At 37.8% G+C, this 25,403-nt stretch overlaps 1 protein-coding gene across 1 annotated transcript in view; it reads left to right on the top strand.

Moving 5' to 3' along the window:
• The window catches only part of LOC147381773 (glutamine--tRNA ligase, cytoplasmic-like), a gene marked incomplete at its 3' end in the record, with an annotated part of 43,070 nt that extends 17,672 nt beyond the window's left edge, over window positions 1–25,398 (top strand). Inside the window, exons 15-23 of the mRNA XM_086429994.1 lie at window positions 15,599–15,730; window positions 15,832–15,968; window positions 22,516–22,615; window positions 22,695–22,790; window positions 23,619–23,719; window positions 23,800–23,902; window positions 24,010–24,099; window positions 24,199–24,328; window positions 25,283–25,398. Of these exons, the coding sequence (XP_086286120.1) occupies window positions 15,599–15,730; window positions 15,832–15,968; window positions 22,516–22,615; window positions 22,695–22,790; window positions 23,619–23,719; window positions 23,800–23,902; window positions 24,010–24,099; window positions 24,199–24,328; window positions 25,283–25,398 (1,005 nt within the window). The remainder of the gene's footprint in view (window positions 1–15,598; window positions 15,731–15,831; window positions 15,969–22,515; window positions 22,616–22,694; window positions 22,791–23,618; window positions 23,720–23,799; window positions 23,903–24,009; window positions 24,100–24,198; window positions 24,329–25,282) is intronic.
• Window positions 25,399–25,403: the final 5 nt, after the last annotated feature.

The raw sequence follows: 25,403 nt of genomic DNA, 5'->3' as shown, positions 1-25,403 counted from the left end.
CAAATTGAGTCTTAATCATTTTGTGAAAACACTAAACAATATTAGTCACATCATCACAACTTTTCATCAAATAAACGTAAGTAGCTCTGGAGTAATTATCAATAGATGACACAAAATAACGAAACCCAAATAATGAAGTAATTGGTGCTGGTCCCCATACATGTGAATGAACTAATTGAAAAAGAGAAGAACTTTTATTCAAACTAGGGGGATAAGTAGTTTGACAATGTGTAGAAAATTGACAAGTCTCACAAGAAAGCTTAAATTCACTACTTAAATGAAATTTATTGGGAAATAACAACTGGAGAGACTTCAACGATGGATGACCAAGAAGGTGATGCCAAAGGTGTATTTGATCAGTAGAGAAGCCTGATTTACCAAGCATGTAGTAGAAATCTTCTATATGTCCAACAATTATAATCCATCCTGTTCACATCCACCACCAATCATCTTCTTTGTTTCCAGGTCCTGAAACACACAATATGATGGATAGAAAGTCACACTACACTTCAATTATTTAGTGAGACTACTAACAGATAACAAATTAGAAGGAAAAGAAGGAACTTGAATAACTGAAGGAAGTGAAAGGGATGAAGAGAAACAAAAAATGCCCTTTCCTGAAGCATTGGGAAGTGACCTGTCTCTAAGTTTAATTCCCCCTGAAATTGGAACTAAGGATGAAAAAGCATTTTGCTTACCAGTCATGTGGTCAGATGCCCCTGAATCAATTATCCAGGAGGTAGAAGAGGGATCCTTAACAGAAATGTTTGCAGATATACCTGAGTACTCATCTTTAGTAACAGATCCCAAAGAGGCTTTGAGGGCAGCAATATGTTGTGTAAGATCCTTGATAGCTTGATCTTTTGGGTCTGGAATTGAACTTCTTGGAGTAGGTTGGTTGGTACAGTTACTCTCCCCCTCAATAGATGCATTATTAGCAGTTGATGGTCTGAAAATTTTGGGCTTCAGTTAAGGATTTAAATCTCAACATCTTTCTTTAGTGTATCTTCTCTTACCACAATGGCTGCACTTCAATTTTTTTTCTTCTTCTTCAGACATAAAAGGTTGAGATTGACTTTTACTCATTTCAAATCTTTTATTCTTCTTACAATCTGCTGCAAGGGCGGACCTCTCTATGTTAGATGTGATAGAGCTCATAGAAGTAGCATGTCTGTTGGCTTCTGCCCTTACATAGTTGAACACTGAATCTAGTGAAGGAAGAGTATCCTTTGCCAAGACCTGGACTCTTTGGAGTTCTAATTCTGGATTGAGACCAGCCAGAAAATCAAACTCTTCTTTGCTCAGTCTGCTTCTTAATATCTGCCATAGAATTTGTTGGGGATTGATAGTGGTCTAGTTCTTCCCACTTTTGTCATAGAACACTGAAATATTCTTCAATACTGAGACTTCCTTTCTGCAATGTATCAATCTCCCTGTGAAGTTGATAAATTCGGGCTAAGTCATCTCTCTGTGAATAAGTTCGAGATACTGCTTCCCAAATTTCACGGGGGCTGTTCTTGAAAACAAGAAGTTCCTACTGATAGTGGATTCCATTGAATGAAGGAGCCATGACATCACAGTGAGGTTTTCACTTTCTCAATCACAATGGGATGAATCCTCTTCTTTAGGTTCTTTACATGCTCCAGTTAAATACCCCAACTTCTTACAGCTTCCAATAAACATCTTGGCTGACTGGGCCCATTCCAAATAGTTTCTACCATTCAATTTCATGGTGGTAATCATCAGACTTGGGTGGTCATTGTGACTACTTTCCATAGCAGTGATTACCTTCTGATTTTCTTCAAAGCTACTCATAATAAATTTCAGATCTAATTAATAACATAAATTTGCCAGAAAAAATTAAATCCAACCTGATTTGGAGGTTGTGCATCATCATCACAAACAGATCCTAGGGCAACCTTCTTTCATCGAACCCTAGAAACCCTTATTTCTGATTGTGGAGAGTTCCAATTACAAAGTTTAGGTCGGAACCTGCTCTGATACCATGTTAAAATACTTTACTTGAAAAAGAACAGAGTATAATCAGAAATTTACAAGAGAATAAGAAGGAAGAAGGATATTGGAGAAAAGATAAAGTAGAAAGCCAAAGAAAAGAGAGAAGAGAAAAAGGAGACTCGTTGGGGGAGAGGAGAGAGTCGAATTAGACTTGTCGCCACCTGGGAACGCTAACACAAATCACCATGTCAAATCCTGAGATACTAGGTGGCACCTCAAGACTTGGATATGGTTTCCTCTGTTTATTGTAAGTATTCCAAGGCACTCAAAAAACTGATAAACCAAAAACATCTCCTGTATATATATATACAAAAAAAATAAAATAAACAAGTAGCGGAAGACTATATACGTCTAAGAATGTAAGATAGATTAGAGTGTGGAAGGAGTAAAAATATACAAGATTACAAAAATACTTTCTCTCTAATATGAACCTAACACTTAACCCAATATCTATATACATCATGGACAAACTAACTTCTAGTGGGTGTAGCCCCAGTGTTCACCAGGTAATGGACTTTGGTCGTTGGTTTGACCCCCACCAGATAATCCTTACTCGCCGGTTCTAAGCTCGCCTCACCAACTGTAGGTTCTAAAGCTAAAAAAAAAAAAGGAAGGAAAGGGTGAGTAACAATGGTTACCCAGTAGGTCCACAAATAATTCCTACTAATAATCTCTCTTAACATGAACGAACAAGTATACTGAATCATTTTAATACATGCAAAGTTTTACAAGATAAACTGCGAGTAATTGGTACATATGGTTAGGGATGAGCAACTAAACATTGGAAAGATTCACAACACATCAATTAGTAGTACTCATTATAACATTTTCTTCTTATATAAATCTAATTGATAAAATGAAAACATTAAACACGCATATCATTTTATAATTCAAAGTAAAACAACAGATACATAATACACACTGGTGGAGTAATGGAATTAAAGGGTTGGGATTCCACGATTGGATTGCTCTCAATCAGGACACGATGCAATATTTTACTGATTTTTAATTCTTAATTTTGTGATTGGTCGCTCATTACCACGGTTGGCTGACCATATATCCGACTCAGGCTGGCTATTTAATGTGATCGTAAGCAATGGGTCACTTTTCGATATGTTAAAACGTTCGAATATTCTAGATTGTTAGTAATCACTGACCAATCATCTTCGTCTATGCCTATCAGGCATGCATGTGATTCCCATTATACATCCTCATTCGTGTACGACATCTTTACATTACAAGTTCACTAGTAAAAATAGAGAATAATAAACATGAATTCTAGTTGTGACTCCACTCTCATACGCGTCCCATACCATGTATGAGCTTGGTTGTCTTTACTGTATGTCTCAGGATAGTACATCGCTCTGGATGATATGACGGACTATCCCTTCAGGTATTTACAAACTCTTTAATAGTTCACAAAACAGCTATATATATCATTTTTCTTTGAAAAAAATAAGAAATTAACATTATAGAGTTGAGAATGGATATCCAGTTTCCTACCATGCAATTGTGGCCCACCGGCCTAAAATAAATAACAGTATAGAAAAGTAAATCAACGCTTCGCGCTAACAGAAAGGAAATAAACATGCAACCGAAATAATTATCCCTGGATATCCGTTCATCAACCCACATACAACACAACAATGTAAAATGCAGACATAACCCCTTGGGTGTGATTTTGACATTTTACCGTTTCATTCCCATTTCCTCTTTTTCCGATATTTTCACTTTTCGATTTTTCGAACACAACATTTATTTTGCGATATTCATCAACTCAATATGAGTTCATTGAATATTAAATCATTTTTCAAACTTTAAAATTCATTTGGACAATTCAACTGAAGAACTATCACAATTTGGTCAAAACAGAGTCCTGGCAAATGTGTGGAACCAAACTGTCAAAACTATGAAAAGCTAGTAGAAATTTGACTGAGTGTCGGAAAAGTGATGTTTCAAAATTCTTTAATTTAAAAACGTGTTTTTGGAAATGAAAGCCATGAATAAATGTATTGATATCATGTAATTTTTATAACTCAATTCAAAGTAATGCAAAAGATATTCGGGTTTGAAAATCTGACGAAAACGTCGAATTTATGTTTTGTTCTTGGAATAAAAAAATTAGATTTTGATCCTTTGAGATTTGGATTTTTAAATCATTCCCATTGTTTCCAAATGAGGGGTAAGTCCTTAATTTCATTAAAGAACTTAAAATTTGATGTTTACTTAAATGTTTTTAATGTAAATAAGGTTGGAAAAATATATATAAGTTGTGGGGAGAATAAAACAAGAACCATATTTCAAATTCTAACAAAAATTATTCCTGACGGCGGTGTCGACAGCAAGTTGAAGTCTGCGTGAAAGTTTGGTTTTTGTCCAATTTTTTTTGGATTTCTTCATTGGTTTTTTGATCCATTATCTCACCCACGAATCAATTGTTAAAATACGATTAAACACACATTAAACATGTAGGTCTCACATGAATTTGAAATAAATAGAAAGAAATCTACGTTTTGAAATAATATCACAATTTTGATAAAAAGTCCTAGATGCAATTTTCGCAATCTATGATTACTAATAGGAATTGTAAGTCCCCTACCAAAGATCGTGGTTGTCGGAGGTGAAGAAATGTCACGAAAGTCGAGGTGCATAAAACAAAAATCGAGGTTGGGTGTCTTGGGTGCAAAATGATCGGTGGCTGTGAAGACCTTGATGATGACATTCTCTTTCCCTTTTACGATGGAGGACGGATCTGTCTCCAAGTAGATGAAACCTCGAGTGGAATGTATCGAAACCCACTCGCTGGTTTTTGATGAGAAATACAGAAGAAGGAAGGGAAACTAGAATCAACGGTGATGAAAACGTAGAGCTCATCGACACCGGTAACTTTCTCTTCTTTGTCGAGGCTCAACGATGACTCGTGCGTTACAGATCTTGAGGTGAAGAGGGTTGAAACTCTTGGTGGTTTGATTGGTTGGGTTTTGGTCTATTTGGAGAGAAGAGAATTAAATAAAAGAAATTTAAGTTTCTTTTATATAAAGACTTGAGGGGCATATTTGGTATTTCCTAACTTGTTTCTATGGTTAACGGTATTTCAACTTCTCGAACTCGAAAATCGACGAATAAATACTCCATTCTTTATAATTTTTTGTTGCGGACCTAATGGTGTTATCGGATTTTACTAATTCTCACTCTAACGAAAATTCACCTTTTTAGGTCTTGCCCAACATGAAAATTGAGGGTTTTATAACTTTTTCGTTAAAACTCGAATTCGAGCATACTTTTTTTTTTTTGATAAGTAGTATTGTATTCAAGAAAACAAAACCAATCGGTCGAGTTGACCAACCTGGACAGACCTTACATTACAGTACTACTCACGTACAGATCTACAAATCCCATCCCACTTATACAGTAAATCCTCAAAAAACAGACCCCTAAACTCCTTATGCACTTTGGACCAACAAAAGATAAAACCCAAGATAGACATAATCGTGTCCGGACAGTCCTTTTGTTTCCCCTCAAAGATACGTCTAATCCTTTCAAACCACACCCCCCAACAAATTGCAAACGGTGTAATAGTCCACAACATCCTCTTTGTGCCGTCAAACGCATGGCCAATTGACGACCAACCAATGAAGATATCCTTAACTGATTCCGGTAAGCATGTTGAGACCCCATACAACTTAAAAAAATGAGTCCAAATACCGTGCGAGAACTTGCAATGCATTAGAAGGTGATCTGATGATTCTCCACTTTCCATACATAGCACACAACAACTCGCCCCGCACCATCCACGCCGCATCAAGAAATCCGTCGTTTGTATCCTTCCCAAAGCCGCCGTCCATGTGAAGAAAGCGACTTTGCTTGGCACTTTTGGACCCCAAATCAAAGTATGAGGAAATACATAATCCCCATTATTGCACAAAGAATTGTAGAAAGAGCGTACCGTGAATCTTCCGTCCTTGCTTGCCGTCCATATTCTCTCATCTTCTCTTCCCGTGTGAAGCTCGATACTCGAAGCGGCTCCAACTAATCTCTCAACTTCTTGAAGTTCCAACTCATTGATATCCCTTCGAAATCCAAGATCCCATGCCCAATCTCCACCCATGACTCGTCGGACGGATGTGATTAATTGCCCTTTCTTCGAGGAAATAGAATACAAGGTTGGAAATACTTCCATTAGGGGCCGATTGCCACACCATGTGTCTTCCCAAAACCTTACTTGGTTGCCATGTCCCGTTCTGAATTTTATTCTCATATTAAACAGTGGGATGATCTTCATGATGCCCTTCCACAACCCGCACCCATATGGTTGTCTGGTTGATCCGCTTTCCCACCCCGTCCGACTCAACTTGTATTTGCTTTCTATGACTTGTTTCCATAAACTGTTCCCATCGTTCCCAAACTTCCATAACCACTTTCCCCTCAAGGCCACATTCATCTCCCTGAGTCTCCTCACGCCGAGGCCACCATGCTTCTTAGATGAGCAAATCTGTTTCCAATTCACAAGATGATGTTTTCTGTTTCCAACTCTGTCATGCCATAGAAAATTACGAAACAAGTTGTCCATCCTTAGCTCTACACTTCGAGGCATTGAGAGAAGAGAAAGAAAGTATATTGGAATGCTAGATAGAACACTTTTAATCAAAGTCAATTTACCTCCCTTCGAAAGGTAATTAGCTTGCCACGTTGCTAGCCTTCTTTCGATTCTTTCCACTATCGGGTCCCAAATCGCCACCCTCCTGTAGGGGGCCCCCAGAGGCATCCCTAGGTAGGACGAAGGGAGACTGCCCACCTGCCATCCTAATGAGGCTGCCAAAAGAATTGCACATCTAACCAAACCGACCGGGAGGATCTTACTTTTCCTCGTGTTAACTGGGATACCTGACATCGCTTCAAAGCAACAAAGTAGACCGCCTAACCTCCTTGTCTGATCTATGGAATCATCCAAGAAAACTAAAGTATCATCTGCGAATTGGAGGTGCGAAATATTAACCGTGCCTACTCCTATTGAGAATCCTGAAAAAGAACCATTCGCTACCCCTCTATCCATCATCTTACCAAATGCTTCTGCCACTATGATAAATAAGAAGGGTGATATAGGGTCCCCTTGTCTGATACCTCTCGTACTCCGAAAGAAACCGTGAGGCGTTCCGTTCACCAAAATTGAATAAGAGGGCGTAGTCACACACGCCATAATCCAAGTGATCCACTTTCTACCAAAACCCATCTTTCCCAACATAAATTCCAAGAATTTCCAGTTGACACGGTCGTAAGCTTTCTCAAAATCCACTTTGCACACCACTCCCGCTTTCCTAGATTTTAGTCTAGAGTCGATGCACTCATTTGCAATTAGGACTCCATCCAGAATCTGTCTCCCTTTGACAAAAGCACTCTGATTACACCCTATTATACCTTGAATGACCCCTTTCAATCTTCTGGCAAGAATGCTTGTGATGATTTTGTAGCTTGTATTCACCAAACTGATGGGCCTCAGGTCTTTGATGTCTTCAGTTCCTGCTACCTTTGGAATTAGAGCTATGAAGGTACAATTGGAATCACGATCCAATACACTATCTCTGAAGAATTCATCGATAAGAGCGATGAAATCACACTTGATGATCTCCCAACAAGTTTTGTAGAACTCCACGGGAAATCCATCGGGGCCCGGTGCTTTATCGCTTTTCATACTTGAGATAACTTCCCAAATCTCGTCTTCTTTAACGAGTCTTTCCAGCCATTCGCTTTGTAACTCCGAGATTCTATCAAACTGTAACAACTCAGGTTTCGGTCTGTCATCAGCTCCATCAGTATACAGATTCGAGTAGAAATCTACAATTCCCTTAGCAACCCCTTCTTCCCCTTCCAGCCACTCCCCATTCACACACAACCTTGTGATGTGCTTATTCCTGTCTCGAGCATTGGCCATACAATGAAAAAATTTTGTGTTGCCATCCCCTTCTTTAAGCCATCTGATTCTAGATTTCTGCTTCCAACTGATCTCCTCTAAAAGTGCCAACCGCTGATACTTCTCACGAAGGTTTACTCTCGTTGTCTTGTCGTTAATCGAAATCGGACTCATCTCTTCCATACGATCCAAATCTTCGATTCTCACAAGGATATCCTTTCTTTGTGCATCCACCCTACCAAAAGATTCTTTGTTCCATTCTTTTAATGTCTTCTTTAAGGCCTTCAACTTCTTCCTGAACACCTCCCCTGCTGTTCCTATAAAAGAAAAGCTCATCCACCGTTCGGATATCAACTCCTTGAAGTTGTGGTGCTTCAACCACATCAATTCAAAACGGAACGGAATGGGACCCCTGTTGAATGGCCCTGCTACCAACTGAATAGGGCAATGATCGGATATCGGATTTGGGATAGCCATTTGAGAAATCTGACAAAAGATTGAAGTCCAGTCATCTGAAATCAAAAATCTGTCTAATCTGTTGAGGGTGGGAACGGCTTGATGGTTGGACCAAGTGAAGCTTCTACCTTGGAGTGGAATGTCCATTAAGTTGTTACGATTCACGAACTCCCCAAATCTCCTCATCCTTGTTGTTATCCTCGATCCTCCTTGTTTCTCACAAGCAAACCTTATGACGTTAAAGTCTCCTCCCAAACACCACGGTCGATTCCAATAATTGCCTACGTCATCCAACTCCTCCTAGAATTGCTTCCGCTCCCAATCTCTAGTAGGTCCGTACACTCCCGAGAACACCCAACTATCTTCTTTCCCTATACATCGACACAGTATAGAAACAGAAAAAGCTCCCACTAAAGAATCATCCACCTCGATCAAACTCTTATCCCATAACACCCAAACACCCCCTGCTGTCCCGTTTGCTGTAATATGCTTCCAACCCAAGTTCCGCCCGCCCCAAATGTCACGCACTACCGCCCTATCCACTTGGTCCAACTTTGTTTCTTGAGAGTTACAATGTGTGGTTTTTGAGCTTTTATTATTGCCTTAACCGAGGCCCTTTTGACCCTATTGTTGAGGCTGCGCATGTTCCAAGAAAGGAATCTAATTGTCATTAAGAAACTTAAGTTTTCTCCCGCTTCTTAAGACTAAAGACGGGCCAGCCTTGACCATGGCCCCTGACTTGCACAGTTCCTGAACCTCTTTAACCAGTCTGACTCTTAGATTCTTCACTCTATTTTCATCTACCGTCTCAGCTCCTTGCCCTCTACTCAGACATCCTTGCTGCCCTGTCTCATTTTGATTTACCTCTGTCCCAAGAATTAATTCCATCTCATCCCGTATACTAGCTTGTTCCTCTCCTAACGGCTCTTCCTCTCTAATCACTGTGTCATAACATTTACCAATTTCTTCCCGTTTCTTGAGTGCCAGCTCGAATAGAATACCAGTTCCTTCTGCTTGCCCTTCTTTAGGTAACCCAGCAGTCCAACTGATCTCGCTCAAATTACGTATAATCCAATCAGCTAGAACTTCTACTGTCTGGTTCTTCGAATTATTCCTTCCCCAACACCTTGGGCTTTCCTCTCCATCTACCATGACTAAGGGGGTGGTATCCGATTCAGCTACCTTTTGTACTACATCTTCTGTGACAGAGTTAGGGTGCTCACCTCCAAAGACCAACTCCCCACTGCCACATCCATCCTTTCGAAGATTAGATCCTTCGACGGCCTGCAGAAGCTGTAAAAAACCTCCTTGTGCCAAGACCCCCTGTTCTCCACACCTCCATTCATCTGCCAGCTCTTGTTGCGACTCCTCAAACCCTTCTACTTGAGTTCCGCCTATATATAGTCGACTACACGCCCTTGGCTCCTCTTGTACCCTTGCCATTACTCCCTCAGTGGTTGGTGTTAACTCTGCAATTACTTCCTGACAAGCCTCCTTAGCCAGATCTCCAGTCCCAAAATCATCGGACTTCAACATGTCTTGAATGAGCTCTTCTTCTAAAAAAACATGGCTCAATGAGCCATTCCTTACCGACTCGTTGGTGTTCCCATTTATTGAAATCCCCTCTGTTGTGTCTATGAACTTGTCTCCTGTATCCAAATATCCACTTGGGCCATCTGTTTGAATTAACTCAAGAATAGGCTGAGGCCATACCTTAGAGTGTGTTGATCCATCTAAAGTGGACATTTGGTCCGTCCTGCGTACGGGCTGAATATTCCTTATTTGGGCCTGTTCTGTGCCTGCTTGAGTGGATGACTGGCCTGTTTCATAACATGATGGGCCGTCTGTCCTAGAGATCAGCTCCGCATCACAGACGGGCTGAGCCTCAAACCCGTGCATTGATGGGCTGCCCGGCCCAATGGTTTGGTCCATAGCCCCTAAGGCGTGTTCCCTCCATGTGTTATCTAGTTCTAACGTGCTGCCTGAACCAACGTTCTGCCCATCCACGTGCACGTGCTGTCCGCTAGGTCCAAAAGTCCGTGGGCTGTCCGGCCCAATTGCTCGATTCGTCTCAAATAAGGCCTGGGCGCTACTCAACTTAGTTTGAACCGACTTTAAAAATTGACAGGCCTGCTGTCTCGGCTCAGCCAATGCTCCATTTGTGATATAGACCCCTGCTGTCTCTACCAAATCAGCACAAAGGACATTAGAAACAGTGCCTTTGCTTGACCCACACTCAAGAACAGCTGTCTTCCCTTTCATAGGATCTGTCAGGGCTGTTTTATATCCATCTAAGTTGGTCCTTGCTACAGTACTATCAACTAAAGGTGCATTAAAAGTCTCTGACACCCTTTGAGTTGTTATTCCCACTCCATCTTTACTAATGACAGACATCATCTTCTCCATTCCACTCTCCCTATCCTCAGATAGTTTGATACCCACAGTCACCATTACATATCTTGCTGGAATTTTGACCCATCTGGGTATATCTATGGCCCTCCGCCTTACCTTGATGCTAGCTACTGTGAGGTCTGCCATGGAGCGAGTACACTCCTTGACCTCCAAAAGACCTCCTAGCAAATCACCGATAAGAGTAAAAGTCTTCGATTCCCACCTATGAAATGGGAGCCCAATGATATCTATCCACGTGCCAACCTGCGTCCAACTCTCTGTAATACTGTTACAATTGGCATACCACCCTCTCAGGCTAACCACAACGTCCTGGATCTTAAGTTGTTTCAAATTTTTGAATACATCGAATTCTCTCCTCTTATGGCATACAAAAATTCTCCTGCTAATCCCACACGGTCTTAGAGCAAGTTTACTAGGACTCGGAGCTATGGAATTAACCACCCTCTCCACCTCTTCCCAGCACACCGATTTTTCCCCCATTTCGCAAATGAACGCCCACCTCCAAGCACCAAAATTTTCTAATGGGCCAATCTCAGTGATGGGAGTCGATTGTTTCTGAAAGACGTTCATTCTCCTACGGTCAACGAGCTATCAACAACCTCTCCCCTCCTAGGACTTGCATCAACTGCTCCGCCTCTACTCAAGGCCTCACCAAGGTTGTCCCATCCCAAGCCTTCGTCTCCCTCGGGGATCAAAAGTGACGGGTACCAACCTTGCCCTGAGTATTCCGAGATTTTAAGGAACCGGCCGTATTCATTCACATAGCCTCGTGCCATCTTGCAGTGCCCCATAGTCGTCGATTTCTTCCAAAACAATCTATCAGTTCTCCAACTCTTGGCCTCCTCCAAAGTCTCTACCAACCACAGCCTTTCTTTTGCAAACAGCACAAGCTCCGACCCTCCTTTATCTCTTCTCTCCACTATCCTGACAGCTTGATTGTTCTTTACCCAACATCTCTGAATCTCGAAGACCTTTAGATCAACTTGGACTATAGCGGCCCTCCCCACTAGAGAGTAGTTTGTGCGTTTCCTTGTGCTTGCCACCATTTCTCCCATCATGCGAAGGAACGGTTAACAAATTTTGGAAAACGAAAACTAGCTTAACAAAACTTATCTTCTCAGATCACTATTCATCATCTTCTTTAATCCTCAGACGTTGTTTGGCTCTCATGTTTCACAACTCTCATGATTCACAAGTCTCAGATGTCGTTTCGAATTCGAGCATACTTACAGACTAAAATATGTTTTTCGGCCTTTTGAATCCAATAACAAAGTTAGATTTCGTTAAAAATGAACATAACAAAATCCGAGTGTTTTACCCTAAGTTCTTTTATCAGAATTTTCTCAAAATTTTACTATTTGATTTTCTCGAGATACGAATTAAAAATTTGGGGTATTACAAGACGCCTCACTCAAACTCTATTTTTAATAAAAAGATGGTCTTGGGACAAAACTACCCCTATATACTTCAGATATGATAAGGTGCAAATGGGTGCACCATAATATAATGCAACGAATTACAAGAAGAACATAAATTAATATCTATAACATGAACATCTTCCCCTCTTTTGGAAATAACAATTTTTTCAAGCTGTTTGACTTGGTTTTGACCTACTTTTATCTACCAAACCAATGTTGAATATGGCTTTGATTTGCTTTGACCACCTCAACTTGCATAATTTCTTATTGAAGGGAGCTCATTGTGGAGCTTCTTGCAACGATTTTTTGTCTAGTTTTCACAATTCTCCTAATTATACTTGAATACATTGATCCCATCAGTATTGTTGCAGTCCTACATGCTAGAATATATTAAAATAATTTAGGAAGATGGTTTTTCTGGCTGATGGATTTCTTGACACAGTATGAAATTCTTAGCGGTTGGTTATGATGGAGATATGGGAATAGCTTCTCAAATTGTTTTACTAAATGGAGAAAGAAAGATGTTAAATGACGAGGATGTTGGGGAAAGGTTCCTTAGATTGTCTTATAGAGGTCATGGGTTAGAATCTTTGGCTCTTTTCCAATCGATTAATAATATCAATATTTGTGGTTTAAAGAATTTGGAAGGAGTGGCAATTAAGGCATAAGAATTTTAACAATTCAAGAGGGGATACGGGACAAAAAAGTGTATCCAAAATGTACGAGGGTTCCTCAGGCAAATAAGTAGGTAATTAGGTTGGGGAAACTAAGGAGCAAGATGAGTTTAATCTTTATTGGTCTACATGGGTCGTCTAAAAGGAGGCTGTAGGGCATACCCTTAAATAAGGGAAATATGGTTTGAAGCTCTCTAGGGAAGTGCTGATTGCTGAGAGTTTCATGTCAAACAAATTGTAATGGGAAGGCCGGGAGGTGAGTGATGGCTAGAAAAAAGCTATAAATTTTATCTTATAATATGAGGTGTTTGGGGTTTAGGGACCGATGAATTGAGGTTAAATTTTTTTTTCCCAAACTTGCAGGAGTCAAGATTTGGGTTATTGGAGATTAATATGACAGGGGAGTTCTGGGGTAGGAGGAATTTTGCGTGGTGTCCTCTCTTTACCTCGGGTACAACAAGAGGTCTAATTGAAGTATTGGATAAGGGGATTTGATAGTGTGGAGGATGTCTTAGGTTGAAGCATTCTCATTTACTTTGCAAGATTGAGCAATATCCTGTGTTCTTTTAAGTATTTATAGGCCTACATTTATTTTTTGATACCTTGGGTATCCGAGAATCTAAGAGAACCTAATTAATACCATGGGGGCATGCATGTCGCCCCTTCCACACATACCAGGTGCACTGGGATAAATCCCAAGGGGTGGCCACCAGGGAGGGGGAATCAAATTGAGGATTTCTGCTTCCTGAGGGATGCCTGTGATAATTTTCATGGTGGTGTGAGGCAATTTTGATGCTATCAAGTTCTCTTACAAAAAAAGTGATGGTATGCTAAAAAGGAGCATGAGACTTTGTTGAGTTCCTTGGTAGGAACATATTAACATTTCTCTTTTTGGGTCGTTTGTTATCAAGCTCTTTTTGTGTTTTTCTTTGATCGTGCTCTAAAACCATTTCGGGGGTTGGAGGATGAAGAGGCTCTAAAGTTGGAGTGTTTTTTTCTATCTTCTACAACAGGTGTTTAGACATTGTAAGAAGGGATTTCATGGCTGTTTTAATTAATTTTAACAAGCAGGCTTTTTTGGACCATTTTTCAATTGGTACTTTGATTCCCAAAGAGCAAGGTGCTAAAGCATTCAAAGTTTTTGAACCCCTATGCTGAGTGGGGTGTCTGACAAGTTGTCACAAAAGTATTGGCATTCAGAATCAAATAGTGTTAAGATCAATTATCTTGACGACCTATGGTGTGTTTACAAATGGTAGAAATATTCAAAATCGAGTGTTTATTCCCGATGAATGTGTTGATTCTAGAATTCAATCGGGAGAGAGTGAGTATAGTCTGTAAGGCTCTCATAGAGTTTTATTACCATGTTAACTTGGGCTTTTGATAATATTAGCTTGGTAGGTTGGGGTTTTGGGCCAAAGTGGTAGAGGTTAGGTTGGGGTTTGGTCCAAACTGGCAGAAGTGATCCATGTATGGATTTCTTTGACATCCTTTTCTACCACGGTAAACAAGTACCTTGTAGGATATTTCTTGAAAGATCTGCTCCTCCCCCTTTTTTTGTTATAAGCATCAAACACGATGACAAAGAAAGCAACATAATTGAGGATTGTGGATGGTTTTGGGGCTGACGATGGTGCGTCTTTGACATCTTATTTGTAGCTCATTGACGACAACTTGTTCTTTATATGATCTTCTCATTCCCAGTTAAGATATTTGATATCTATTCTTCGATGTTTAGAGGCGGTGTTTGGTTTGCATATTTATCTTTATAAAACAAGGTGACCTGAGTGGGTTAAGTGGTAAATTTCTGCATTCTAGTGGCTAATTTGGGATGTAGGTTGGGATGTCTTTCACAACTAACCTTGACATACTATGGGGGATGGGCTTGATTCTGGATTGTTATTATATCTTCTTATTGAAAGTTTTGATTGGACAGTTTTTTTTGCTAAGAAAGCAAGGTGGTTAGTAGTCAACGTGAAAGTGGGTTCAATAGGATTTGAACCTTGGTCGTGGGATCAATACTCCACAGGCCTTTACCAACTTAGCTAAGTTGGCACGATTGATTGGAGATTGGTGATATGGAAGGACAACTTTTCTAAAGGTGGGAATATCACTCCTATTAGAAGTTCTTCACAGTCTATTTAGTTTTGGTTCATCACATCTCTATTTGCGATTCCCATGTTTATTTTCCAAGAAGCTGGAGAAACGAATACTTCATGCGGAAGGAGATGTCAACAAATGCCATCTAGTGACGTATAAGAAGGTTGTACGATGAGGAAATTAGGGGTTTTGGCGGTAAAGAATTCCAAAGATATAAATAAAGTTTTTTTTTTTTTTTTTTTAAAACTTATCAGGAAAAAAAAAGCTTTTCTAAGGGAATGATATTAGTATGGTAATGAAGTCAACCATTTCTTAAGGACAATAATGGAATGGATGTATGGGAGCTGATAAGTGCATATAATGATGAACGATTCCCTTAATTTATGGCAATTATTTAATACTAATTTGATTATTTGACATTAATTGGCTAATTTTTATGGTTGTAGCTTCAAAAGGAAAGAAAGATGTTAAAGATGGACTTTTGCTTATGCATGTTTGCCATTTAGAGTTCAACTTAGCTAGATTTCTTATGTGAGATGTTGGGATTTTACTAATGATTCAAACATGAGTATGTTGTGCATGGCCAGTAATGCTTGCGTCGTTCTATTTTGCAGCTGTGTACACTTGAATTTGAAACTCGCCGTGCTTCATACTACTGGTTATTAGATGCACTAGGCCTTTACCTACCGTATGTCTGGGAGTATTCACGGTTGAATGTCACTAACACAGTGATGTCAAAGCGTAAGGTGTGTCAGTCTATTTAGTAAATTTGTAGCTGTTTGAAGATTTCTCTTCTTATGTGCATGGTGACTTTTACCTCAGTTTTGTTGACTCTTTTGCTGTGTAGCTCAATCGTCTTGTGACGGACAAGTGGGTTGATGGTTGGGATGATCCACGTCTAATGACACTAGCTGGTTTACGACGTCGAGGAGTGTCTTCAACCTCAATCAATGCTTTTGTTCGAGGAATTGGAATCACTAGAAGGTTGAATCCTTTCTGCGATTCATTTCAATGGCAATTTTAGATGTTTATGATCAATATACGATAGTTAGAATCATATTTTGTCATGTTGTTTTTATGTTCATTCTTCCTAGGAGATCCATCGTGCTTGATCTGCTATTTCTTTTAGGATAAGTAGAAATAACTACTATACCAGTTGCTAACTGTTGATTATTTCAAAAGTTGATGCTTAAATAATTGAATTTTACAAAATAAAGACAATTGTATATTTGACTTTATTATAAGATTAATTATGCTAACCCTGCGTGAAATATTGGACTTCATTAATGAGATTTATGTTGCGAAACACAATAACTGGAATAATGTATAGGCGATGACGATGTATGTGGATCTGTGACTAGAGGTGTAGCATCCATGATGTAGATAAAATCAATACCTGAATAGTTGTCTCAAAAGCAAAACATGATTAGACTGAGGTTGTTGCACAAATGTAAGGAACTAGCAACTTTAACTTGAGAAAAGAATGCTGGACATTTTGATACAGGAGTGAGAATTTTAATCGGTTAGAGTTGAATCTTTGGATATAGAAGCATGTAGCAGCCATCCTATAGCTCTTTTTAAAAAAAAAATACATAAACCAAATTATAGCTCTTAGAGCACAGAGAAGCATACCTGAAGCTAGAACGAACCCTAGGTACTGGAATCTGGCGACTATGATGCATAGACAGTAATACTTTTGAAAACCTGCATACTTATGAATCAGTTTCTATATGTTGTTGAGGATCTCTTTAAAAGTTAAAGTATATTTAGGATTCTATTTTTTCACTCTATATATTGCTATCTCTATAAAAAGGCAACCCCCAGTTATCTTCATCAAGGCCAATTCTACAATTGAATTAGTGAAGGAGCCGAAAATGCTTTAAACTATTTTGGGTAGTGTTAGGAAAATTTTGACCATCTATTTTGCATTTTCTTATATTTTAGTGTCGTAGGTATTAAGAATTTCCCTTCTGAAAATGAGAACTAATAAGTTTGTGCAGACTTCATCTATTTAGGGGGGCATGTTATTTTATCTGATTTGAAAGATATCTGTGTTGATGAACATCACTGTATGTTATTAGTTTTACTTTTTTGCACCCTGGCATCACCTAGGTATTTCACAAGTTTGGATATAGAAATAAGGGCCTTTGAAGGAAATTGAATTGTTAATGAGAAGACATGGTTTAAGGCTTGTAAATCTGCGTTGAAACGCAAATGACTGAAAATAATAGGCAATGGTAGTTTGGAGTTGCAAGAATAAATCTATCTAATACAATAGGACGGTTGTCCTTCCTCTTTGTCCCAATCTTTATCTCTCCATAAAGAGGGGTTGTGATTTAATCTAGCCATGAATGTTGAGGAAAACTTTCAATTGTAAAATTTCTATTATCTTCTCTTCTCTCCCTTTCCAAGAATATTGTTCCAATTTTATTGTCTTTTCCTATTCTTGTCACACCCCCAAATCCGACTATTGTTGACTCGGCAACATGACTGGGGGATACTTGACCGCACCCCAAATCCGAAACTTGAGCATAAACCTCAATATTAAGCGAGGGAGAGATTCGCTATCACCTAAAGCTTATTGGTCTAGATACCACGCCCTGGGATTCTTGTGATTCCCAAGGTATGGGTTGAGAGTTGAGGTAACTCAAGGACCTTTATACTCAAAGAAATTTCAAATTACTTAGCAATAAAAATAATTAATTATTCTACAAGCTAATAATTTGTAACACAAGAATTTTATCTAAAGCATAGGTGATACTATCATATATAGATGTTCAGTGGCATAACATATCATAGTGATAACAAATGAGTAATACATAGGGTATAGCAAAAGTAAGAAACTAAGGAAGTCCTAAAGGACAATATACATAAATAAACAAAAAACATCCCAACATCTAACAAAAGACCTACTGTCAAGGAAAGCAGATCGTAGCAATAGCAAACCAATGGTTTCACAAGGCACGACCTCTGAATCAGGGTCTCTGGCTCGTAATACGGCTCTGACTCCTAGGACTTCTCCTCAACCTACTCCTCCACCAAGAAGGTGTCCTCTATAGGAAAACTTGAAAGGTGAAAAAAAATGGTGTGAGCGACAAAGTCGCCCAACACGTACCGACTAACCCTAAGCTATTCACCCAAGGGTGAGAAAAGAATCTAGTTTCTAAGTTTGTGTCTTTAAAATATGGTGTGAAATGAATTTTATTTATGAAAATTATGATGCATAAATCGAGAATTATATCTAACTATGTTTAAATGCATCTACTATATGTCATCTAGTAATAAAAGAAAACAAATAAATCTTACGATAGTCGCATATCTAAAGCATTGCAATGATAATCAATTAATTTTAGTTTAGTTAGAGTTGTTGTATAATGTCATAATAAATATGCATACAACATCACATTACAATACATGAGGTGAGGGGTATCTCTAGCGGGTCCAAGCTTGCAACTAATCTTCAGATCAAAACCGGCCTGCTAGTCGTACAGAGTTGTACTATGTACTGGTGTAGAATGGAACCGGGTCCCATTAATTTACTGATGAGGGATCCTAACTTCGTTGGCCTTTTAACACAGGTCTGGCGTCTTCACCTGTCTTGATTTTTCAGTCTGGCATTGTAACTGTTAGCTCTCATGGAGGGCGTGGGGTCATTCGCAATATGCCATCTTTTTTGGCCTAGGTTGCCATTTGACAATAGGATTAACGACCCAACTAGACCTAATGGCAATCAACTATTCGATGACTACAGTTTAAGATGGATCCATGTCTAAACCAGGTGTGAACCTCGCGTCTAATGCCTATCAGGCGTACGTGCAATCTCAGATCCTCCTAACTATTGACCTCAACCTCTTTACAACCAAAATCAAGGTTTATTGGAAAAAGATATAACCAGTACTTCCCAGACTTCATTGGTAACGACTGTCTCCCAAGTGTCTCATACCTCCAGGAAGTAAGTCAAATCCATTGACATCTTAGGTAATTCCTCATTTCTGGAAGAGCCAAGGGATAAGGTAGTTTCATGGTCCTTTTCTGGCTCACCAATTGTACTATAAAATAATATAAGTATGTGTTTTATTTGCTAGAAATCCCGAAGAAATCGGTGAGATGTTAAATCATCGGTATAATATTGTTTTAATTTCGGTTTGTTAAAAAGAAAATCAAAACACAAAAACAAAACTTTTCTACTCATTCCATGGATACCTAGAAATTGCCCGTCAATTCCAATGTCATGTTTCATCTATACTCACTGAATTATCCATCCATAATCATAAACAATGTATTATCCATATCCAAAATTAATCGTCTATATCACTCCTAAACTACACCACCGGCTATCCACGAGACGAGTATATATCAGTCATCTATACATAGTAAATACGCATACTTATATCATAGATAACTTTGAAAATAGAAGAGGTTTCTTTATTTCCAAAACAGAAACAATTGATAATAAAATGAGATACTTTTAAGTTACTAAACATGATATCTCATAGTAAACATAAGAGGTTTTTAAGTTATAAATTATAAATTTCTTATGGTAAATAGGAAACATTACTACGATTTACAAAACAAAACCTTTTATGGGTGAGATGAGATGAGCTTTCTAGGTAATAAAACATAAGCATTTTATGGTAAAATGATGTATATTTATATAGCAAAACAGAAATATTGAGAACTTCGTGGATAATAAAACATACACACTTCATATTAACATGTCATGATTACAATAATATACTTCCATATTATAAAACAAAAATATTATATGAGTGACATAAGAGTTTTCTATGTTATAAAATGGAAATATTACATACCAATTATGATAGTTAGGTTGTAAGATTTCTAGTAATGTTCTTTCTTTGAATAGTTATGTTTGTAGGGTCTAACAAGATGGTGAAAACAGTCCATAATTTAGAAGTATATTACATTTTAGGATGAAACTTTATTCTCTAATGATTCATATCAAATAACCAAGTCATGTATAATTAAGCCAAAAAAATCATTCTACATATGACAAGTAAAATATAAAACACATTATCTTTTCCTCCTATGTCAAATAAGTTGAATGAAGCAGATTTTGAAAATTATTAGTTTTAAAATCAGTTATACAAGTATTTTAGAAAACATACCGGGTGACCTATCTAGGGTGAGAAGGTACATACCTTTTCAAACTGTAAGCACAACTTGCACGAACCCCATTCATCGGTGTCGTTTTCATGTTCCAGTTCCGCTACCTTGAGTTCTTTTTGGGCTGAAATACAAAGAGACTTCATTAAGTATGAATGTCTATAATTCATATTTTGGCTAGAGTTACCTTTACTAACAGACCTTACTTAAAGTTGTATGTGTTTTTCTTCAAGAATGCTTTAAGGTGGACTCTCCTAGAAGAGGTGAGGTTATAGTTTCTAAGTTAAAGGAGAACATAGTAAGCAAGAATGATGTAGGAATAAGAATTGACAAAAGGAAAATGAAAAATATAAAAGAATATGTAGTAGTGGGAAACCACTTACTTTAATAAATATTAAATGAAGACTTCTTCTCAAATACCAAACTAGGTAACATAAGAAGGTTGCTGATTTTTCTTCAAGACTCCTTTAGAACTCCTTAATGGTGTCGAGAGAAGAGCTTTAGAAGAGGCATATACACTAGACTTGAGTTATGAAGATTTGTGAAGGTAATTGAGGGGGATGAGAGGTCTCTAGAGATTCTTAGGCAATGGAGAATGCATGAAAAAGTAGAGACAGAGAGATTTACCTAATTGTTATATAATGAAGAGAACTATGAATTGAGGTGGCAATATGGAGCCATATGGACTAAGTAGAGGGGGTCAAGTTGTAAAAAAAGTACTTGCATAGGATCATATAGATTGAGCCGAGATTTAATCATGGGTGGAGATAAACTAACTAGGGTCAAGTTAGTTAATTAAGATTAGTTAGAATTTCATCCTAGTTAAGAGGTGGTTGGGGTTGGTTAAAGTTTAAAGCAACCATGGTCAAGTTAAGTTCTAATTTGGGGTAATGCATTGGGGTTAACTAAACACTTGTCTCTTAGCTAAAGACATGGTGTCTTTGAGTAGAAATCTTATGTGACAGCTATGATGAGGTGAATAGCAATAAGAGAGTTAAATTTTTAAGTGACAAGTGTGATTGGATGCATGGTAGGTTGGTTGGACACATGACAACCAAGTCTTACATGCAGAACCATATGTAATAATTTGCAACAATGATATTGCTGATGTAAGCAATCAGTTAGAGGTGACAAGGGATATAATTTTTTATTGTATGCTACATGTAGTAACATGCAAAGTTATCCCCAATGGACGAGATTTCAGATCGCTCTTCCGGGTTTGTTTTGAGTCCGATTTTGGTGATCCAATAGTCGATTCTCATCTATTCGACTAGATCTACGCAATGGTGTAGTTCGATCTTATCGATGATGCTCTGATCAACGATCGTCTTACAAGTAGTTATGCAAATCTCGAGGCAATGTCTCGAGGTCCGATTTATGCAATCTATTAGTCTATCTTGCTTGATGTATCTATATCTTTCTATTGGTCATACCCGATCAGATCTGATATTTTTGCTGCACGTATTTTGAGGTAATTTCTTGAGATTCATTCCAACTTTGATCTAGGTGATCTTATAATCCATCCTAAGTAGTTTTATTTTTTTTCTTTAGTTTTGAGGGGTAATCATTGGTGATGTTTTTTCGTTTGGTTAATTCCTTGGTTAACCTTTAATCCTTATCTAATCCTAGTTCATATCTCGAGGAATTATTGAAAGTTATTATATATAATTATTCCTTTTGAGACTAATAACTGTATAACCAATAAAGTAACATGAAACAATTAAATTACAAGTTCTTTCTTCGCTCGTCTCAATCAATGGGCTTTGACACGTGTTTCAAGAAAATTCTTGATAACTAAAATCAAGAATCTGAAAGTTACCCGACCTATCTAGATGAGTGTCGTTTGGGGTTATCACAACTCTACCCCCATTTCTAAGAATACCCCTTCAACTTTATATATTGTATTTCATCTTCTCCACCTTTTCAAATAATACCCCTCCAACTTTATTGCCTTTCCTCTTCTGCCCTCTTAACGCCGAAGATGATGCTCGTGCTTGTAGGTATGAGCAAACTCTAGTTATTAAATAAGAGATAAAAAGAAAAGAGAGGGATTGGAGGATGCAAACCATGTTTTGTGCCAGTACAATAGGCAAAAGAGGAGGTTGCCGTGTTTCAGGAGAGAGCAAGAAGCATGGAGCAATGTCCACTTTGTCTACTAACCGAAAGCACATGACATTGCCATTAAATTCTGTTCAAAGTTTTATAATTTTCAAAACAACGGCTCTATTCTTGGGAAATGTTATTAAATGCAATTCTAGTCACCCAAATTAAAACTTCTTTTAAAAGAAGAGGGCAAGGTGTTGGCATGTTTCCATGAGGTTGTTCATTCTTCTATATATTACGGAAGTTATGATATATGTATATCTTATTTCTCACAAATAGTGATGATAATCTCATTATACAGTGACAATAGTATGATACGTTTGGACCGCCTAGAATATCATATAAGAGAAGAGCTAAACAAAACAGCACATCGGACAATGGTTGTGCTGCATCCTCTCAAGGTATTTATCACTGTTCGAATTCTTAATTTATTAGAGAAATTATATTGTTCTTTGACATGTTATTTTTCTGGTTTTGAAGGTTGTTATTACAAATCTAGAAGGCAACTCAAGGATGGATCTTGATGCAAAAAAATGGCCTGATGCTCAGGCAGATGATGCTTCTGCTTTTTACAAGGTTTGCGTGGAATTCTCAGCTAAATTTACAGTACATAATTATATAACTTCAACTAGTTTAATGCATTTGGTAGTCAAGACTTCTTTCGATCTGACTTTAGGTCCATCAACTAGGGCTGCAACTTGGGTGGGCCAAACCCGAACCCGACCTTGGGTCAGGTTTGGGCATGGTTAGCTAGGGTTCGGGCCCGAGTTTGGGAAACTATTTTTGACCAAACCAAACCGGGTTGGGTTCGGGCATGGACATTGGTTGCCCAAATTTCATATGGTTATAATTTAAAAATATTTTTAAATATCTTTGTTTCTCTCATTCATAATTCACTTTTCAAACCTTAGTTGATCGTCAACGTCATTTTCTTAACATTTCTTATAATTTCATGTATGTGAACTTTGAAATATATTTTCAGGATAACTAATTGTAAATTTGATACTTTTTTGTGTACCACTGATCTTTATATAAGTCTTAACATGTCTAAATTATCTAAGATTAATGAGGAATGGCCCAACCCGACCAACTTGACCAACCTGAACTTTGAAGTGATGATCCACAAGGTTTTGTCTTTATGTTCATGTACTCTGTGATAAGAAATTAATCCATTAAAATTTCAATTATTGGTTAGTCGAAGCAACAAAACTGGATTTTATTGGAAGTTCGATTAGGATGAGCCATTCAACGATTTTTATTTTTGGTTCAATGAGAACAAAGTAGCTCAAAAGCATCTGTTGTACTTAAGGCTTAAATCTTTGGCTGATTAATTTTTTGACTAGGCCAAGTTATCTTTTCGTATCACGAGGTAGAAATCTTTTTTTCTTTTTTGGTTCTTGTTAGGTTCCTTTTACAAATGTTGTGTACATTGAACGTTCTGATTTTCGGACAAAGGATTCAAAAGACTACTATGGGCTTGCACCCGGTAAATCTGTACTGCTCAGGTTTGTATGCATATTTTCACATCACCAGTCCACTTTGACAAATGCTTTCTACACACTTAACCTTTCCTTTATGCATGCAGGTATGCTTTCCCTATAAAATGCACAGATGTAATCTATGACGACAAGGAGTCTGTTGTTGAAATCCGGGCCGAATATGATCCTTCCAAGAAGATGAAGCCCAAGGTTTTTTTTTTCCTGATGGCTGTAGCAGTTATTTAAATTAACATGTAATTTGAATTGCAAAGTTACAAAGCTGGTAATTTACATATATTTATTGAAACTCAATGTAGGGTGTTCTTCATTGGGTTGCACAGCCTTCTCCAGGGGTTGATCCCATTAAGGTAGAAGTCAGGTTGTTTGACAGATTGTTTGTTTCTGAGGTTGGTAACCTTTTTCTTTCAATATGAGATCCTTCTTCAGTTACCAATTTACCATACAATCGCCAACGACTTAACTATATTTCTTTTTTATTGCATCAGAATCCTGCTGAGCTGGATGATTGGCTTGCTGATCTGAATCCACGGTCCAAAGAGGTGATACCAGAAGCATTTGCTGTCCCATCTCTTGGCAGTGCTGCAGTTGGAGACAAGTTTCAGTTTGAAAGGCTTGGTAGATTCCTTAACCCTCTTGTAGTTGTTTCTTTGGATTATCTGATTGGACTTTCGAACAATAATTAGGGTTCCTCATACGTAACCACTAACCACATTGAGAGGCGCAGGTGCATCATTTACTTGCACACACATTCACACATACGACACTTGAAAATACTCCCGCACCCACACCATATATGTTGGTCCTATCCTCAAAAAAAAAAAAAAAAAAAGGTTTAAATGAATGATTTACTTGTATCCATAGTCACAAAGTTAGAGTACAGGTTTAAATCGGCAAGGAAAAACTTCGGAAAAAATGTTGAAAATGGGAAAGAAAACGAGAAAAAAGCGGGAAAAAACAATAAAAATAAAAGATAAAAAAATATATTAAAAGTTATGAAAAATATATATCTAATGAAAATTCATAAAAAGAAGTTATTATCATCAAATTTCATATTTTTACATTTATGAATCACCAAATTCTATTATGTATCAAATCTCACATTCAAAAAACAAGTGTTGAATTTATTTTTCCTATGAAAAAAAAATGTGAAAAAATGGGAATAAAACGGCTTTTTTTTGTCACAAATGAAAAAGTCGCATTTTAATTGTTTTAACCATCAGAGATGCAAGACGCGTTTTTTTTTTCAAAAAATCACCATATTTTGTTACTATGCTTGTATTATCATTTCTATTTCTACTATTGTTTTTTAGTTGTAGTCTAATTGTCTTGAAGTCTTAAAACTCTCAAATGCTATATAAGATATTGTATCTTGATCTTATGAGATTAAATCTCAGTTTCCCTTGTGAGCATACCTTCTAAAATTTGTTTCCTTCAATATTTATCTTCGCCTTTTCTATTGGCAGTCCCATTTTTTGCTAACTAGCCTGGAAAACAATATTATGCATTTCAAACACCCTGAACTTTGGTTGAGGAAACCTTTTTAAGTTATATATTTTCCATTTGTTTCAGGATATTTTGTGGTGGACACAGATTCTACCTCGGATAAACTCGTCTTCAACCGAACTGTCACACTACGAGATTCCTATTCAAGGCTGGAAATAAGTAGATTATTAGAGGTGAGATTCAGAAA

Source organism: Akebia trifoliata, unplaced genomic scaffold (assembly GCF_017979445.1).
Source record: "Akebia trifoliata isolate Shusen 1 unplaced genomic scaffold, ASM1797944v1 Contig00268, whole genome shotgun sequence".
Lineage (NCBI taxonomy): Eukaryota > Viridiplantae > Streptophyta > Magnoliopsida > Ranunculales > Lardizabalaceae > Akebia > Akebia trifoliata.
Note: the sequence above shows the minus strand (reverse complement) of the source record. Positions and strands in the feature narration are given on the sequence as shown.